The 20,319-nt window shown below is 35.8% G+C and overlaps 2 protein-coding genes across 2 annotated transcripts; both read right to left on the bottom strand.

Moving 5' to 3' along the window:
* Positions 1-707: 707 nt before the first annotated feature.
* On the bottom strand, positions 708-1,836 carry LOC128869971 (uncharacterized). Its single transcript, XM_054112565.1, has 3 exons — positions 1,704-1,836; positions 1,417-1,643; positions 708-877 (listed from the first exon to the last, which is right to left on the bottom strand). The coding sequence occupies exons 1-3, from the start codon at positions 1,814-1,816 to the stop codon at positions 708-710; spliced, it is 510 nt and encodes a 169-aa protein (XP_053968540.1). The 5' UTR covers positions 1,817-1,836.
* A 15,364-nt stretch (positions 1,837-17,200) lies between these two features.
* LOC128869972 (uncharacterized) lies at positions 17,201-19,663 on the bottom strand. The gene has a single exon (XM_054112566.1). The coding sequence runs from the start codon at positions 19,661-19,663 to the stop codon at positions 17,201-17,203; it is 2,463 nt and encodes an 820-aa protein (XP_053968541.1).
* Positions 19,664-20,319: the final 656 nt, after the last annotated feature.

The following is a 20,319-nucleotide window of genomic DNA, read 5'->3' on the forward strand; positions in this document are numbered from 1 at the left end:
GTGAAATAGTGTTCGCGGTTTCACTTCATTTTTGACAATTCACACTATTCGTAGCTCGTGAGAATTCTCTATATTTAACGTTCTCTGGTAAGCGTTTGTGCGCGCAAAATATAAAATTAAAGTTCTTGATTTGGAGTTGGCGTTTTAGCTCTTAAGCTGGCCAAATAAGTCTTCAATCTTTCCTCAGAAATACTGAAGCAACTTAAAAACCAAAAAAAAAAAAAAAAAGTTCTTGATTTTAATGGAAAACATTAAAAAATCAAAAACTATTTGGCTTCCTTCTGCGGACGAAGCATTTCTAGATATAAGGGGTGAGAAGGCAGCTGAATTGCGAGGTCCACGGAAGAACTCACATATATATGCGGAGATGGCTCAGTCGCTGGGAGTTCTTGGACATGAGGTGCGTCCAATTGACATTAAATATAAAATTTACAATTTCACAATGAAATATAGGTAAGGCATATAATATATTATTTCATTAAAGTAATTTTGTTAAAGCCTCAAAATTTCCTTTGCAGAAAATGCAAAGCAGAGCAAGGGACAGGATGTTCTCCTGTTTCTTGGAAGCACTACCAGAGGGTTCACCAGATAATAGGAAGCGATAGAGTAAATAATGTTGATGCGGTCGGTGTGGATAGTATAACAGATATTTTTTTATTTATATATATTATGTAATTTTATTTGTATTTACATCTAATTTTATAATGTTAATTTCTATTTATATATGTAGGCATGCCTGATTCGGTTGCTTCGCCAGCTCCATCACTTTCGCCAATATCGTCGAATTCACCTTCATGCTCCTCACTTTCAGCTGCTCCGTCTGCTTCATTTTCATTTTCGCCACCATCGTCTCCAGCACTGAACGAAGCTTCCGCACCTGCAGCAAAAACAAAAAATGCGAAAGTAAGTGAATTAAACGAAACTATTAAATCTGCTATGACGGAAAACAATAAATTAACTGCTGAGTTAATTGATATCGAGAAAAAAAAGGTTGCTGCTATTGAGTTATTGACAAAAAGTGTGGTTAGTTTCTTGGAGAGAAATTAATTAACTAAAACTTATAAATCCTTTGAAATATTGTTTGTGAAAGTGCTTGCTATGCGAAATGATATTTAAGTTTTAATGAATTGTGCCTTTTAAAGTTGCACTATGTGCCTACTACTATCTTTTTTCAAAAATGAATAAAATGTTATTTTATAAAATTATGTATTACAAATTTTATTGTTCTGGTGAAAAGTGGTTTTTCAAATTCAATCCAATTGGACTCTTTGTGGCTTTTCTAGGTCGAAATATTTAAATAAATATTTGGTTTGAAGATAAAACTGTTTAAACCAAATAACCTTTTTAACCAATAAATTATGGTTAATTTAATAAAACATACGGGAGAATCTAGATGAAAAAAGTTATATTACTCACTGAAATATTCCTTTAACGCATTTCTTATCGATTCTCCTTCAGATCGGTCAACTGCATTGGTGCCGTATTGAATATTGCGCCTGGAATCGCGATGCATTTCCACTAGCCAATTTTCCAAAATTAAATCCTTCTCAGCAATCAAAAAATTATGTAAAACACATGCACATGAAATAACTGTGTTTACATTTTTGATGTGGTTATCCACGCCTTTTCCAATTCTCCTAAATCTAAAATAGAACCCGTATTACCAATTTTAAAAAATATTAGAATCCCTAAGTTGTATTTACCGGGCTTTTAAATGGCCAAAAGCATTTTCCACAACACGCCGGCACTTAGACAATCTATAGTTGAATTTTTTTTGTTCGGGTGTGTTGGTCACACTATGCGGATATGGCTTCATTAAATGCTGAGAGAGACGAAAAGCAGAGTCCCCTATAATATGGACTGGTATTTTTGTGGATCTATACTGCAAGCTCAATTCATCAAGAAGTGCACAACTTTGCAACTCGCGCTTTAGCGATGACTTTTCAAAAATTGAGGAGTCGTTGCATCTTCCAGGACTGCCGCAATGTATATAAACAAATCTATATTTTGCGTCTACCAAAGCCAATAGTATTACGGAATACCACCCTTTGTAGTTGTAGTAATCAATGGCTTCTTCCTTTCTTGGATGAATTTCAATATGACATCCATCTGTATAATAAAGATGCTCTTGATTAAACGTTATTTTTATCGCATTACTTATAAACCTACCTATTGCTCCAATACATTGTGGATAGCCCATTGCATTAAAATCTGCGACTCCATTCTCAATTTGCGCCCTTGTCAGTGGAAAATTTTTCAAATATATTGGAGCCAAAGATGTCCCAACTTCATTGCAAAACTCGATGAGTGTTTTGCAAACAGTTGCTTTGCCTACTCCAAACAAATGTCCAATTGATCTGTATTCACTAGAAGATCCTAGTGCATACAGAGCAATTGCCACGCGCTTTTTTAGTGAAATCGGGTTTCGATAGTTCGTTTTTCTTTTGGCTATTTTTGCTGCACAATTTTTCAAATCAGGATCTTTCCATTCGGAAATTATCTTTGAAAAACTTGTCCCCATTACTCTGGCAGTCTACTTCCCAAAAGGTACTGGAATGTTCCTAAAATATACATGTACATTATACACAAATAATGTATCATAAATCTGTTTACCATACCAAAGACCATACACTTTGCGAACGCATTAAATTGGCAGCAACGCTTAAAACTATTTTATTTTCCCTTAACCTTTTTTTTAAATAATATGTGACCAACTCACTATCAATTATTTTAAAATAAAATGATAAAATCAACATAACAAATTGAATTTTATGCACCATTTTATAATTCTATCAATTTTTATAATTTTTATTTCACAATGTCCACAAAAGACAGTTCAAACACAATTTCTCCCAAACTTCCGGTGGAAACAGTTGACAGTTCTCCCAAACACAACTCCTGCAAACACGGTGTTTTTGGTGGAAACGTAATATAAGTGAGCGTAAATTAAAAGAAATTGAAAATTTGCAAGAGTATTTCTATAATATGAAAGACATTGCAAATCGTGGCAATGGCAAGACGAAGCATTAATACAATATGTTATTGATGGAATTAATGATTTGACAGTAAACAAAACGATATTGTATGGTGCAAAAAAGTTGTATGATTTCAAAGATAAACTTAAATGTTATGAAATGATGTGTTTACAAAGCAAATCAAAAGCAAAACAAATGGTGAAAACAAATATAAACCAGTGTGAACGAAAAAAAGTGCAATGCTACAACTGTGGTGGAAGAGGCCATGTATCAAGCAGTTGCAAAGATAAAGAAAAGGGTAAAAAATGTTTCAAATGCAATCGGTTCTCACATATTTTGGCAAATTGTGATAAAAATAATAAAGACGAATCAAATTCAAAAGCAAGCGCGCGTCAAATTATACTTAACACTAAACCTACCATGGAGGGGTAAAATGACCCATTTTAAACTTTTTGTCAGAAGTTCTTAGAAATAACCATATTAAATCGTCGTTTGCCTTCACGACTTTTATTAAAAAATACATCGAATGTATTTTTCAAGATTTACTCTTCTCTTGCTAATTGTTTTACCGAGAAATATATGTGATCTTAATATTGTAATATATATAATATTTTAAAGACGGGTCATTTGACCCACATTGGTAGGAATAGGAATACATAAAATACCGGTAGGTTTAGTGTTAAGTGCGATTTTGCACACAAGAATGTTAAAATTGGTGACAAATATTACGATGCATTAGTTGTTACGGGTAGTAAATTTAATATTGTTACTCAAGATGTGTATGAAACCTTAACAAACCAAAATTAAATGCGTGTGACGTTTCACTTGTTGGGTTTAGTGCAAATAATCATGAAAGTAAAATCAAACCCAGTGGTTTTTTTAAACAAGAAATTGAGATAGACTGTGAAACATTTTAATTGAACTTTTACGTGGTTTCGAACAATTGCATGGACATTAAAGTTGTCCTTGGTGAAGAACCGTATGCAATCAGAAATTATCATTCATAAAGACGGTTTAATTATTAAAAAAGCGCAAACGGATACAACAATAAACGATGATGTACTTTGAATGAAAATTGATGCAGTAATTCAAAATAATGAACTTAACTTAGACACCGATGCAAGCAAAACGAAACGTGAGTGAAATAATTTCAAACTACAAGCCAACAAAATTTTGACAACAAACGTAGAAATGCGAATTGTCCTTAACGATGAGTACCCAATATTTTCAAGACCACCTGGATTGCCACTTTCTCAAAGATGGCATAATTGAAATTTCAAACTCAGAATTCACCAGCCCCGTGGTATTGGTACAAAAACACAACGGTTCACCATGATTATGTATAGATTTTAGGCAAATAAATAAAAAAATAATTAAGGATCATTTTCCACTTCCATTGATTGATGATCAACTGGATAGGTTGCAAGATGCAATGTTGTTCAGCACTTTAGATATGAGAAACGGGGTTTTTCACGGGCCTGTGGAATAGTCAAGTAGGAAGTACACATCCTTTGTCACGCAGAGCGGGCAATATCAATTTTGCAAGGTGCCTTTCGGGTTATGCAATTCTCCAGGGGTATTCCAGAGATATATCAACGCGATTTTTCGAGAGCTGAGACGAGAGGGTATTGCACTACCATATATCGACGATGTTATTATTCCAGCTAGAAACGAGCAGCAAGCATAACACAATCTGGAAAAGGCAATATGGGTGCCGTGACTATGGGTTAGAGCTTAATATAAAGAAGTGCCAATTCCTTAGTTAAACTTCTTGGATATGTTATTGAAGATCAAAAAATCCGTGCATCGCCGGAAAAGACGCAAGCGGTAATTATAAAATACCCAAAACACAAAAACAACTTTTGAGTTTTTTGGGCCTAGTGGGCTACTTTAGGAAATGTATACCCAATTATTCGATCATCGCAAAGACTTTGACTGACCGAACCAAAGAAAACGTTAATTTTAAAATGAGCTTACCAGCAGAACAAGCATTTATGGCACTTGAAAATGCACTATGCGAGATTAACGTCCTAAGTATATATTGTATAATTGCACCTACGAGACTGAATCGCATACAGACGCTTCGATTGATAGTTTCGGTGTAGTGCTACTGCAGAAATCTCCACACGATGGTCAGCTGCACCCTATCTACTATATGAGTAGAAAAACGACAGAAGCTCATTACCAGCTATGAGCTGGAAATACTGGCAGTAGTTGAGGCCTTGGCGAAATTTAGAGTTTATCTACTTGGTATAAAGTTTAAGCTTGTTACGGATTGTAACGCATTTATGAAAACTTTAGAAAAGAAAAGCTTATGTACACGTGTAGCTCGTTGGATACTGTTATTACAAGAATTTGCTTACGTTGTCGAGCACAGAGTAGGCACACGCATGAAGCACGTAGATGCCCTAAGCCGCTATGCAGTTATGTTGATATGAGATTACCAGTTAATTATCAGAATAAATCAAGCCCAATTAGACGATGAAAACTTAAAAGCTATTAAAGAGGTACTTAAAAGCAAAAACTCATACAACGATTATTTTGTAAAGTCAAACGTATTATATAAGATGTTCAGAGACACCGAACTAATCGTAGTACCAGAAAATATGGAAAACAAATTATTAGCCAGATCCATGAGAGAGGTCATTTCGCAGTGAAAAAGACAAAAGAACTAATTTTAAAAGATTATTATATTTCAAATATCGACGAAAAAATTTGAAGACATATTGCGTGTTTTATACAATGTATCTCAAGTAACCGAAAGCGAGGCAAACAAGAAGGTTTACTCCCTCCTATACAGAAGGAGGAGCTGCCACTATATGCGTTCCATATAGATTTTTTGGGTCCTTTGCAATCAACAAGCAAACAGTATCAGCTTATTTCAACAGTTATCGACTCATTCACAAAAGTTTTGTTGGCTGTATCCGTCGAAGTCCACAACTAGCTTAGAAGTAATAACAAAGCTTCGCACCCTAAGAGCAATTTTCGGTAATCCGGCAAACATTGTTTCTGATAGAGGCGCTGCATTTTCCTCAAAAGGTTTTCAAGAGTACTGCGAAAGTGAGAACATTAAGCATTCGATGATCACAACTGGTTTAAAACGAGTAAATGGCCAGGTTGAGAGGCTGAATGAAATTACAATATCAGTTTTGACAAAGTTAAGCAGCACAAACCCTACAAAATGGTTCAAACATGTATCAAAAGTTTAACAAGCAATTAATTCAACGCTTACAAGAAGCATAAATACAACTCCGTTTGAGCTTTTGATGGGAACAAAAATGCGTACACAAGAAGACAAACATATACAAGAACTTATTGAACAAGAAACTATAAATGCATGATGGCGTGGGTAAAAGGTTCCGACAATAATGACTTAACATTCGAGACGAATGTTTAACATGATGGCTGAATGTGGGAGTGAACTTTAGTAAGGTGGCAACTCATACTTGTGTCGCTTTGTAGCGCCACAGCATCGATCAAAAGACGAGCAAAGAAGTTTCAGTTTGCAACGAGAACTTACGAAGAGAACGACGGTATCGAGTGCGTGGCTACTAAACGATTTCCAACCAACCAATATTTCAATCTATTTAATTCAATTTCTATTTCATTATTGATTTGTGAACTTTGTAATAACTTAAAGTAATACTATTAAACTACATTCTGACGTCAAATCGTCAGAAACATCAAGGGTAATATCTTTCATTTCCCACATATATATATATATATTTCAAGTTTGTTTATTCACTATTTGTTAATTTAATTCTCACTAGTTTTATTTATAGACTTTGCACGTTTTGTTTTAGTACCGATTTTCGCGAAAATACGTTCGTATACTTAGAGAAGCACTTTGATACTGAAATTCTATATCACATTCTATAATAAGTAATAAGAGGACAAAACGTTTATGGACACACGCTTTTTTCTGTCAAAATAATCCATAATTAATAATATTTAACAAACATTTTATTAGAACTATGTTTGCGGACCTGTTTTATTTGCCGGCGTCCATTTCATTAAGTTTTTATTTTGATGTTTCTCCTTGCATTCGTAATAATAATTATCATTAACACAGGGTTGTATGTAAAAAATATGGTTATTATCTAGGATTATTTTATATTCTCAGATTTTGGGAGAGAAATTCTGTATGGGAAATCTCGCTTTTTAATTACGGATTGGGAGTTAAGCACGAAAAAGTAGATCATCTATCAGGTGCTAATATACACACAAACGTAAGACAATGAAATTAAGTTTGTTTCAGTGTTGAGCGAAAATGTGTAAATAAATTCACAGAACTTGTTAATCTAGCCTATACAAACCACTATGGGTTCGATTGTATCACATTGTGTACGGTTGGATTTGGATAACGTCCGATTAAGTCAGAAAATTGCGTTACTTTTTGCATTATTTTTTTTTCTGGCGTTATAATATTCTGTGACGGTCTCTGTTCAACTCGAGAATGTTCTGTTTTTATTTTATTTCTACAAAAACGTTCTTCACTTGGAAAATTTCTTATTAATTTTGATGAAATAATGCTTTCTAGATTCGGAATGGACACAGGTATGAGTAAATATATTTTATTATACACTTTTTTCGCGAATAATAACGGAGAACCGCATTAAATTTGCAAATGTGAAAGTAGTGAACAAAACATTCAGTTTACTGACAAAAAAATCCGTTACTTCGACACATTTTGATCGATTTTTGAAATTAAATGCTTTTTACATTCGGAATAGACACAGCTATACGACTTTCTACTAATAAATAAACTTTTCATTTCAATATTATTGACAACATCTCCTTAAACTCGCTACAATTTAAGTTTTGTGTTGAAAAATCAGTGGTTATTTTTGCTTAGCGTGAAAAATAGAAGACATACGTCTGAAGGAATAACATTTACCTCAACAAAACTGCTTCAAGATTGGAAATTGGATAAAATGCAGACGAGCTACGAATTTCTAAGTGTCGGAAAACACCCAAAATCGTTTTTTTAATGTAGTATATATGTAAAGGGTGATTTTTTAAGAGCTATAGGAAAGTTTTTCAAAAAAACACACGTACAATTCAGAAAAATGCATGAAATTTTTATTTGAATCTATAGTACAGTCCATATAATTTAATGTTTGAAGATTATTTCATGCAAATGTTGACCGCGACTGCGCTTCAAATGGTCCATCCGCTTAGTCCAATTTTGGCTTACTCTTTCCAATGTTTCGGCCGGTATCTCACTTATAAATGCTTTAATGTTGTCTTCCAATGCGTTAATTGAAGCAGGCATGACTGAATAGACGTGAGCTTTAACATAGCCCCACAAAAAATAAAGGCGTTATATCGCACGATCTGGGAGGCCAATTGACACGTCCCGATGGTAAAATAAAATGTTCACCGAACTCGCCTCTCAACAAGTCCATTGTTACGCGTGCTGTGTGGCATGTGGCACCGTCTTGCTGAAACCACATGTCACGCAAGTCAAGCTCTTGCATTTTGGGCAAAAAAAAGTTGGATATCATTTCACGGTATCGCTCACCATTCACAGTTACGTTGTGATTCGAAGCATCTTTGAAGATGCTGGACAATTCCGCTTATTTACGTACCCATTGATCCAAAAATGAGCTTCGTCGCTGAACACAATTTTTCGACTTTAAACTTTCTTAACAGAACACGCATTTTTATAATAAAATTCAATGATTTGCAAGCGTTGTTCGTTTGTAAGACGATTCATGGTTAAATTATAGATCAAACTGTAGATGTTTGACAGTGATACAAAACACGAAACGTGCGTCAGCTGTTTAAACCAACTGTTTAAAAAGATAATTGCTAAAAAATCACCCTTTATATAATAAAAGTATCTTGCAATGAAAAACCCAACATTATATCATTTGATGGCGAGGCTTTAGGAGAGAAGAATAGTAAAGAGAGGGGGGAAGAAAAAAGAGTAAAGTAGATCATATGAATATGACATGATGTCAATGATACAGGAGCTCTAGATTCAGAGTTTGGAGAAGATTGCAAATGTGAAGCTTAGACAACTACCAATCGGTAGTGCTCGAGTTCGAAACCCTGGGCATGAAACACCAAATGATTGAAAAAGTTTTTTCTAACAGCAGTAGCCTACAGGTAGGCAAGGGTAAGCTTCCAAGTATATTATTTTTATCATGAAAAAAGCTCGTTTTAAAAAACCATCTGCGATTCGGCGACTGTAGGTCTCTCCATTTGTCAAAAAACATCAAGACGCGCACCACAAATAGGGAGAGGAGCTTGAAAAAGTTATAATTTTATTAACTCCTATTCAATTGTATCAACCATTATCTATAATATAAAAATGAGTCGCAAAATGTGTTGGCATAACTCAAAAACGCATGGTCCAATCTTAACAATTATTTTTTATAAATGTTCCTTGAAATCCAAGGATGGTTTGTACGGCGAGAAAAATTCGAATAAATTCCGGGAAAACCCTTAAAACAGCTCTTTTCTTTTTCCTATACAAATATTGCGCGTTCGTGTGTGTGCGTGTTCGCGTTAGAGGATCTAATACGTTCACACAAAAGTGATAATATCGTGAACCCGACCAAATTGAGAAATCAAAAATTGTAAGAGCTATACATTTGATTGGTCTCGCAATATTCTTTCTTTTCTTTTAGTTTCAGAACGAGTTATAGAATGATTTCATTCACAAATCTTATATATAAAAATGGAGACGTTTTTTTGTGTTCGTTAGTCGCCGATTCACGCCTAAACGCATTCACCGATTTCAATCAAACTTTCACAGATCATTGGTATTGGTCCATAGATAGTTTATGTGAAGTTTTAAAGAAATCGGTAAAAGTATGCGTGCGTTGTGTAAGTGTGAAAAATACAATATTTGCGTGTTTCTCTTATACGGACATTACGTATACGGAATGAGAATACACGCAAATGAATAGAATACACACAGACATGAATAACATTGTTTCGATGTCGAGTGACGTATGCGACTGTATTATTCGTAACGCAATAGTTGTCCTCTCTTTTCTTTCCTTTTTATGCATGCGTGACACGGCATCAAAGCACATTGCTTTTTTTTTAACTGGAAAAATATTTTGAGCTTCATTTGAACGTTTTATGATTTAGATAAAATAAAAATTCGTTAAATATATTTGATTCCATTAATAACCATAAGCCTGTATTTTTCGAAGCTCAAAGCTTTTGGACAAATATTGAAACGTTTACATAAATTAAATGTTTAATACATACATATATATAAATGCGCAAATGTAAAAGTTTAGATGGATTTAAAATATACGAAATTATTCAGCGGTTGAATCCATACATTTTTTGAAATCCATCAATATGGATCGACAGTCGCCATAAATGTTCTTTTAAAAAATAAAACGTGTTAATTTGATGGTAGCTCGGGTATTAAGATCAGGTTTCTATTAGTATAACTCTGTTCATGGGTTTGCGTAATTTTTTTGTGGTGAAAGTCTAAAACCAAGAAAAGAAAACGCGAAAGCCGACGAGCAAAATGTAAAAAATAAATCCTCCTATATGTATATATACTCGAAAAAGTTATGGTAACACTTTTTTCATGCATTTAGGTAGAAAATTGTATATGGTACGTAACGTACGTTTACGAGATAAATGCCTAAAAGCAGGCATAACTAAAATAGCGTTCTCAAGGATTTCTGTTACAATACTTCTGTAAATTTCATGCTCCAAGTATTCGAGCATTGGTATAGCGCTGAAGACAAATGCTCAGGATATAATTCAAAAATGCATGTTTACTTAATTTCACATAGTAATATTATCATTGTTAAAAGAGAACAAGTTTGTATTATGTAATAATTAAATAATGCAACCTTATGTGCTGCTTTGACGAGTGAAAAACCCAAAATAAATAATTATATTTGTATGTGTGTTTAAAAGATTTGGATTATTTTGTGAGTGTAAGCAGTTTCAAAGCCAAGGAGTAGTTGCAAAATTAAAAAGTACCTGAAACACATTTTCATTTAACAACTAAAATAGCAAATATGAGTGTGTTTTTCATTGTTGTTTTTTTTTGGGAAAAAATTTATAAAAATGCGTTAGATTTTAATAATGAGTATAAAAAAAAAAACGGTGGCTTCGTTGTTGTTGTTACCGATTGTAATGCACAGTTGTAATGCAAGTTTTTCATGTTTTTTTGATTAAATTCATTACTTTTCAATTATTTTGTTTTAACTTATTGGAAATCAACTTATGCGGCCAAAAGAATTAGAAATTCAATTTCAAAAATAGAAAAAAGAAAATTATATTACTTACTGGAATGGGAAGAGTTTTGCAATAATGCAAATTAATTGTGTCGGATGAATGTACAATGGCACATAAAAAATCAGTGGAAGCATTGGATAGAACTTTGAAAGATTTACGTAATAATCAAGAAATATTTGGTGGTGCTTTAATTTTATTGTCTGGTGATTTTCGTCAAACTTTGCCAGTAATTCCCCGTTCAACACCAGCAGGTGAATTAAAAGCATGTTTAAAGACATCCCATTAAAGGAGGCACGTAAAAACTTTGACTTTGAAAACAAATCTGCGAGTTTATTTGCAAAATTATGCATCGGCTGACGAATTTTCAAGACAACTTCTGAAGATAGGAAATGGACAAATTCCTATTGATGCTGCTACTGGATTAATCACTTTGCCAGATAATTTTTGTAATTTCGCACACAGAAAACAAAAATTAGTTTCAAGTGTTTTTCCAAATATTGCGCAAAATTATCAAAATCACAATTGGTTAGCTGAAAGGCAATACTGGCTGCGAAAAATAAGGATGTTGGTCAATTGAATGCGAATATTTTAAATGATGTGCCTGGTGAGATTGTAACATTTAAATCAATTGATACAGTTATAAATCAAGATGACGCTGTAAATTATCCAACAGAATTTTTAAATTCCTTGTATTTACTTGGACTGCCGGCTCATCGCTTACAATTGAAAGTTGGTGCACCAATTATTTTACTTAGAAATTTAAATCAGCCTCGATTGTGTAACGGAACAAGATTAGCAGTCAAAAAGGTCATGAAGAATCTTATTGAAGCAACAATTTTAAAAGGAAAATTCAAAGGTGAAGACGTATTGATTCCGTGTATTCCGCCGATTCCACCAGATTTAGCTTTTGACTTCAGAAGATTGCAATTTCCAATACGTCTTGCATTTGCAATGGCAATAAACAAATCACAAGGACAATCGCTGGAATTATGCGGAATTGACTTAGAATATCCATGCTTCTCCCACGGACAATTACATTTGTCATGTTCACGTGTAGGAAAGCCATCAGTTCTGTTTATTTATACCACAACTCAGGGCAAAACAAAAAATGTAGTTTACGAAAAGGCTTTGCGTTAGTTTAAGTTTAAAATTTTATATTGTAAAAAAAGAATAAATACACATAGAGTGAATCTAAATCGAGTGTTCATTATTCATTTCTAATTTTGATATGCCTATCAAAGCAGGCAGAGGGTCCGCTAGTAATAAATAAAAATACTTAAGTAAATTCTAAGAATATTCAGGCAGGGCTGAACTAATCCAAACATATTTTAAGAATAACAACAAATAACCATATTTTAAGAAGCACAAAAAACAAACATATGTTAAGAATAAAAAAAGACAAACATATTTTAAGAAGAAGAGAAGATAAACATATGTTAAGAATAACAAAAGACAAACATTATTAATTAATCTATAAAACCCATGTTTCTCACATGGTCAATTGTATGTTGCTTGTTCCCGTGTTGGAAAACCATCAGATTTGTTTGTATATTCGCCAGCTAATCAAACAAAAAACATTGTATGTATCTGATAAAGCAATACAATAAAAATAAAACAGATTTTTGTTTATAATTATGATTCACTTAATTAACAATAAAGCGATTACTGAAAATACTTATATACGTTTTATTTCATTATTCTTTATTATATCGGTTATTAACCCAATGTTAATAATAATAATAATAAATAAATAATTATCTCTATGTTTTGTCATTGAGGCACCCACTTTATAAATATTTGTCACCTTTAGGTTCCCTCTATTCCTTTAGATTGTTTTTCAATCAGGTTTGCACCTTAAGTTCCCCTCTTAATTTGAAGCCCTCTGGCAAACATCCCAGTCGGGGTTTTTAGTGGGTCACAAAAGGGACCGAGCCAAGCCTATTCTTTAATTCTCCTCCGTCACTATGATGCTAGGGTGATGTGTGAGAGTCAGCAGAGTAAAAACGCTTTAAGGTCGAAATATAAACTGCCACATTCAAAATCTATTTGACAGAACTAAGTCTGTCGGGTCCGCTAGTTTTTTATAACTTAAGGTAAAAAAGAAATAGCCTAGCTTGGGATTTAGCCAGTACTCACCGCGCTAAAGACATGAAAAACTTTCTTGCTAAGAGGAAGATTGATCAAATAATGGTTGTGATAGGAATGACTGATTACATCCAGACACTTGACATTGCAATAAACAAGCCGTTCAAGGATCATTTGCGGATGGAAAGCAATGAATATATTGAAAACAGAATGGTGAGAAATCATCGAGGTAATTTTGTACAACCAGGTTTACGAGAAGTTGTGAATTGGAAAAAAAATTCATGGGACAAAATAACTGATAATGATGTTTTCAATGCACTATGAACAGGCTACTTAGACAAGAAGTAATCATGACTGTAATTGAATAAATTTAAATTTCTGTATTCTGTGTAAAATAAATATTATAGTCAATAAAAATATATAAATAAACTTTTATTTTTGCCCTCCCCATTGGTCTGCATTTTTGCTTTAAACGGTGTAATTTTAGTGTTGTTAATAATGAAATTTCGATTTTGGATTGGGACTCACTATTTGCTGGATCTAGTCTGTCAACTTGATATGCTATTTTTAAAACGAAAATGTATGATATTTTTTGTAAATATGTACCATCTACTAGTAAGCGCTATAAAAGTCAGTGGTGTATAATAAAATAAAAAAAAAACTTAAGAATTTGAGGAACAAGTTTTTTAAAAAATTTAAATTATCTAATGTCAAAGTTCACAGAGGCAAATATTTGCGCTTTGCTAAAAAATTTAAGTACTCAAATAAAATTCTGCAGTATAATTATGTTCGAAGATTTGAGGATGAAATTAAGACGTATCTTAAGGGAGAAGCTGTGCGAGATCCCTCATATGTCTGCCATTTTGTGTTTTTATTTATGTTAAAAAAATGTGTATTACTCTTCAATCATGCCTTCAAATAAATGCAAAAGATTATTCCTGTGTGTCGCTTTTTTCGCCTCGAAAAAAAATTGAGAAAAACACCTTTTTTTGAAGCCACTGATAAGAGGCCCCCTGAAAATTCTTCACTGTTTTGTGAAGGTGTTGTATTAAATTTTTAAAAAACACCTTACTTAGGGAAGCGCGAAATAAAACGAGTATTGCCTGTGGAAGCGTAATTAAAAGGAAAAGACCGTGCACGTCCAATTACAATTCAAAAAGTAACTTTATTTTACATGTTCTGTCCCTATATTAGGCCTAAAACTAAGATACAAGAAATAGCGGAAATGGAAGAACAGTATGTGGAGAGTTAGAGAGAGTATGTAGTTAAGTAAATAGAAATAGGAAGAACGGAAAGTATAGCTGTAGAAATAGAGTCTATGCTCGGAAGTAAATAGAAACAGGTAAAGAAATAGCGACAGCGAGAAACAGTAAAGTATACTATATACTTATAAATACAAAATATAAAATAAAGTAATATTAAAATTGAATACATTTTCATTATTTAAATTCAATTTTATATTAATTTATTCTATTCTATTATTATTTCATTATTTTATTAGAATAGTTTGCCAGAATCTGGCTTAACACCGGCCACCTTGAAGGAATCAGTCTTCAATTCTTGTTTTCCACCGGCAGCACGGCGAGTTTGTGGATAGGGCGTCGTACTTCACCCGACCTAGTGGTGATTTCTGCGACTCGAATTTTGCCGTCCGCTCCGGGAATGGTTGCGGTTACTCGATCGAGCACCCAATGCTGCGGTGGTACGTTGTCGTCGTGGACGACGACGAGTTGGCCTGGTTGGACGTTGGGCTGCGGGTGCACCCATTTGTTGCGCTGCTGAAGCTCCAGAAGGTAGCTCTTCGACCACGCGCGCCAAAATTGTTGCTTGAGAGAGCAAACAAGCTGCCATCTCTCTAAGCAGCGGCTGAGGTTGACGGGTACCTTCTCTGGTGGCAAAGCTCGCAAGGGGCAACCGATTAGTAGATGCGCCGGCGTTAGCGCCTCGCCGTCGTTGGGGTCGTTGCTGAGTGGTGTGAGCGGTCGGGAGTTTAGTACCGCTTCTACTTCGACGAGAAGCGTTGCGGTTTCTTCGGCGGTTAACAGCGCGTTGCCTACGGCGCGCACCAGCAGATGTTTGGCCGACTTCACTGCTGCTTCCCACAGGCCGCCGAAGTGGGGTGTGTAAAGAAAGTATTGGTTATTTGTTTTTAATATATTTATTTATTTATCGTTTCAAGCCGGGCATCCAGCTTGTAAAACGATTGTTTTCTTTCTTGTGTCTTACATACTACGTACAAGCGTTTTTATAGGAATTTTTGTCAATGGAAGCCAATAACAATTTTTCGGTGTTTACTTATGTAATATGATTCTTACAGTTCGACTACAGGCTTCTCGAGCATTTATCAGCCATGTTTTTTCTCGCAGAAGCGCTACCAATGGCTTTGTACCGGCATGGTGATTACGAAAATGTAGGAACCGGATGTATGCTTTCACAAAGTGCGAGTCTTTGCGTAATAGAAAAGGGAACTTAGCATCATAGGGGACTGGCGCGTTTAATAAACGGCCACCTACTCGAATCAATTTAAACGATAATGATGATTCCGAGCGTTCATGCAGAAATGGAGTTAATTTCTGCAAACTTGAGGGAAGTACGTTATTTTTCGATAATTTATTAATTTCATCGCTAAATTCGAAATGTTGAATTATTTCGACAATTTTAAGGAAACTCAATTGTAGTTCCCTTGCCGTGGGTATTATTTCAGATTCTGCTTTTCGCTCTCGTATTTTTCGAAGCCATCTGAGTATGCGAAAATCCGAAGCACTTTTCTGTGAGATGAGAACCTGTCAATTATTTCGAGAAGTGGATTTGTTGTGGCATTGATTGCGGTTAACGTAATTGCGTTCTTCTTCTTCTCGAGTGCTTCTTGTTCTGGAGAGAGACTGAAGTTGACATTTTTTGGCCATGTAGCTGGGTCTTCTAGGAGGAACTGTGGACCACTAAACCATATTGAATTACCTAATTCGTCCACGTTACAACCCCGAGACACTTGATATGCTGGATTTTGTTTTGTGGGCACATGACGCCACGACATATTCTGGGTCCACTCTTGGATCCCGGACACTCTATTTGCGACGAAAGTTTGCAACGACGATGGATGCGTTTTAATCCAATGCAGAACTATTTCGGAGTCTGTCCAGAAAATTGTTTGTTCTATTGGTCGATTCAACATTGGTGAAATTCTTGACCACAATTTGGCAAGAAGATGGGCTGCCGAGAGCTCTAAGCGCGGAAGAGATTTAGTCTTCAGCGGAGCTACTCTAGACTTTGAAGTAAGCAGCGTGCATTTGGAACCACTAGCGGATTGGCTACGTATATATACGCAGCAGCCATACGCTCTTATTAAATCGTCGGAAAAGCCATGAATTTGGCAGCTGGCACTCAACTCTGTATTTACATACCGAGGAATGCTAATTGATGGAAGCTGCAACAAATTGGCTTTGAAGTTTTGCCAGCTAGTGTCAAGCCGCAATGGAATCGACTCATCCCAATCTAGCTTTTGAATCCAAAGCTCTTGTAATAAGATTTTAGCTTAGGTGACTAGCGGGGCTAATAAACCAAGAGCGTCAAAGAGGCGAGCGGAAACTGATAAAATATTACGTTTAGTTGCTCGCAGCTCGCTAAAATTATCTTCCAGAATGAAGCGAAAAATGTTATCTTTCGGCTGCCAGTGGATTCTCCGCGTTTTGATGGAGTCGGTATAGCTGAGCTGCAATAATTTTTGGAGACTCTCACTATCCGATGAGCTTGTATGATTGGAAAACCAATTTGCTAATTTCAGGCCTGCCGATTCTAAAATTGTATTTACTTCCTGTTGTATCTGGGGGAGGCTTTCTATACTGTCGGATCCTGTTAATAGGTCGTCGACATAAAAGTCATTCCGAATGACTTTGGAACCGAGTGGATATTTGGCTTTATGTTTGTCGCTTAGCATTTGCAGACACCGTGTGGCGAGAAATGGTGCCGTATGTTACGGTGTTTAATCGGAAAATTTGCAAATGCTCCGATGGATCCTGTCTCCACACTATGAGCTGGAAGTTCCTGTCGTCTTCGTGCACCAATATTTGACGATACATCTTCGTGATGTCGGCAGTCATGGCATATTTGTGCAATCGGAAGCGAAGGAGGGTCGAAAAAAGCTCCTCTTGAATGATCGGTCCGACCATCAAGGTTTCATTCAACGCAACTTGTGTTGATGTGCGACTCGAAGCATCAAAAACTACGCGCAACTTGGTAGTTGTGCTCTGCGGTCTTAACACACACTGGTGCGGAATGAAATAGTGCGGCTCACTCGGGAGTCGATTATTTGTTGGACTCATATGCCCCAATTCGAGATACTCTTGCATGAAGTCCAGGTACATTTTACGAAGTACTGGATCTTTCAGCGTCCTTCTCTCCAGCGCCTGAAGCATTCCACTTGGTAAAACCTGAGTGGTTTTCGAAAAAAATTCCTCACATTTTGCCTGCTCTGGAGTCAGTCGTGTGGAATTTACTTGTGCGGGTATTTCTTCCAATTCCCAGAATTTTCGGATTGTAGTATCAATACTAGCAAGGCTTTCTTCAAATTGACATAATGTGCTACTTACTTGGGCACTGGAGATATTATTTGTGGCATATTTGCCTGAAATTATCCAGCGTAACACAGTTTTTTGCAGCGTTGGCTGCCTTGGGCTGGTTCTGATCTGACCCACCGATAACAGATCAAAGAATATTTCAACTCCTAAAAGTATGTCTATTTTATGACATTTGTAGAAACTTGGGTCAGCTAGTTCAATATTTTGTGGAATTTTCCAGCCATTTGTGCTTACAGTCCGATCAGGATGATTGACTGATATCGAACGCATTACCCAAAAGTCCGCCGAAAACTGAAAATTGTTGATCCTCGATTTTATATAAGTTTTTAGCTTGCCTTGGACCTTTATATTTGAATTGCCAATTCCAACTATATTTAGAGCGAATTTTTCTTTTCGGATTCGCAATTTCTGCATAAGCTCTTCGGTCATAAAGTTGACTTGAGAACCGGAGTCAAGTAGAGCTCGCGCTTGCACGTAAAGACCGGAGCTGGCCTTTACATTAACTACGGCTGTAGCTAACATGACTCGGTCAGGCAGGCTGCTAATATGCATGGCCTGTGACGTCGAAGGTTGCGGCTCGGTCTCAAAGGAGATCGGATATTGATGCAACATTGTGTGATGCGAACGGTTGCATACACCACGGCGATCTGCTTTGCACTTTGAGACCGTATGTCCCTTGCGCAAGCAATTTATGCACAGGGAAATAGATTTTGCTAATTCAAATCTTTTAAGTGCAGTAAGCGCTTGGAATTTTGGACAAGCTGTCAAATTATGGTCCTTGGAACCACAGTGAAGGCAAGTCGGCAGTTTGGAATTCGTCGCTATATATGTTGTCTTTGAGTGTCGCAGTTGTTGATTTTTTGTTTTCTGCCGCGTATCTTCATTGTTTGGCCTTTGTTGGGATGAGGAAGATTCTTCAGCTGATAAATGCTGGTATCTCTTGTTTAGCATAGCTTCACACTCAGCCCAAAGCGGCAGCTTATCATAGTCAAGTTGCTCCTCCCACTTTGACCGAGTAGTGGGATCAACCTTCGACATGACTATGTGAATCAACATCGCATTTGAAATAAGTTTATCGTCACCCAGCGATAAGAGGGAGTCATATACTGCAGACACTGTATCAATCATTGATCGCAGAGACGACGCAGAAGGCCTTTGGATATTTGACAATTCAAAAAGTTTAGACACTATATTAAAGAATATCAGACATTTATTGTCATACACCTTTCTCAAACTTGCCAACGCCTTTGGATAATTTTCTTTCGACATTTGGAAGGACTTCACTGTGCCTAAGGCTTCACCGGATAGACATGATACTAAATGATTAAATTTTTCAATATCCGGGATTGTGGGATCATTGTGCACTAAACTCTCAAGCAGACTCATAAAGTTTTTAAATTCGGAATATTCTCCTTTGAATGTGGGTAACGACATTTTTGGTAGTCGCGAGCTGTGAGGTGCAATAAAAGATGTTTCGGCAATTGCCGATTTATTTCTCGCCAAAATGGACTTTATAATGGACTTTGTTTCTACAATTAAGTCCTCTAACTCTCCACGGGCGATGTCTTCTTCGTCGATTTCCTCAATTTTCGACTGACATTTCATGAGTTTTTCGCTGTGGGAGTTCAATATGTCGAGTCGGCACTCCAATTCGATTGGATCTAGCGACATAGTCTTTTCAAGAAGACCCGTTTTTATGCGCACTATGCTGGTTTTTGCAGTTCTCTGGCGCTTTAAAGACTTTAAGTCCATCATCTCCTTACTTGGAGAGAGACTTGAAATAGCCGACTTTGGTTTACTCATGTTTTGAGATTAAAGTTCGCTACTTCGGCCTGTTGCTTTTGTAAAATGAAAACGGTTCTGGAAGTTTGTCAGCACGAAAACGAAAACGAAAGCGATAAATACTGAAATATATAATAGCTGAAACTTGACCAGAACTATTGAAAATGAGACGAAAATAAGCAGCGAACAATTGAGTTTTTGCTCAAGCAAAATTTGTATTTTCGAAAAAAAATTTTTTTTTTTTTGAAAATATTGCGGCTGATTAAGAAACCGCAATTTCGTTTGATTTTTTGAATAAAAAAACCCGAAAATAAATCGAAAAATAGTACTCGCAAATTATTTGGCGACAAACACGTTCCTCTACCTCGGGTCCCACTGTATCCTTCACTTCATAGGCAGTATATGTACAGTGAAACCTCCCCTTGCGGACACCTCCAATAAGCGGACACTCCCCATAACCGGACAAAAACTGAGGAACCAAGCTTTATGTTGTGTTTTTAGAACGAATTCCACTCTAATAACCGGACACGGACACTTTTTCTCATTTTTTTTGTTCTAATCACCTCTCGAAAGCGGTAACGCACAAGCAAAATATATCACTGAACAAATGTGTAAAGAAAACAATAAAAACCTCTCATAAGCGGACGCGATACTCTAATCCACGGACAACAAAGATA

This window comes from Anastrepha ludens, chromosome X, assembly GCF_028408465.1.
Source record: "Anastrepha ludens isolate Willacy chromosome X, idAnaLude1.1, whole genome shotgun sequence".
NCBI classification, from domain to species: Eukaryota; Metazoa; Arthropoda; class Insecta; order Diptera; family Tephritidae; genus Anastrepha; species Anastrepha ludens.

Coding starts and splice junctions, on each gene's coding strand:
- LOC128869972 (XM_054112566.1), bottom strand. CDS start 19,663: ATGAGTAAACCAAAGTCGGCTATTTCAAGTCTCTCTCCAAGTAAGGAG.
- LOC128869971 (XM_054112565.1), bottom strand. CDS start 1,816: ATGAAGCCATATCCGCATAGTGTGACCAACACACCCGAACAAAAAAAA. Junction 1,644..1,703: donor TTTGGCCATTTAAAAGCCCG/GTAAATACAACT, acceptor GTTCTATTTTAG/ATTTAGGAGAATTGGAAAAG. Junction 878..1,416: donor TGCGTTAAAGGAATATTTCA/GTGAGTAATATA, acceptor TTTTTGCTGCAG/GTGCGGAAGCTTCGTTCAGT.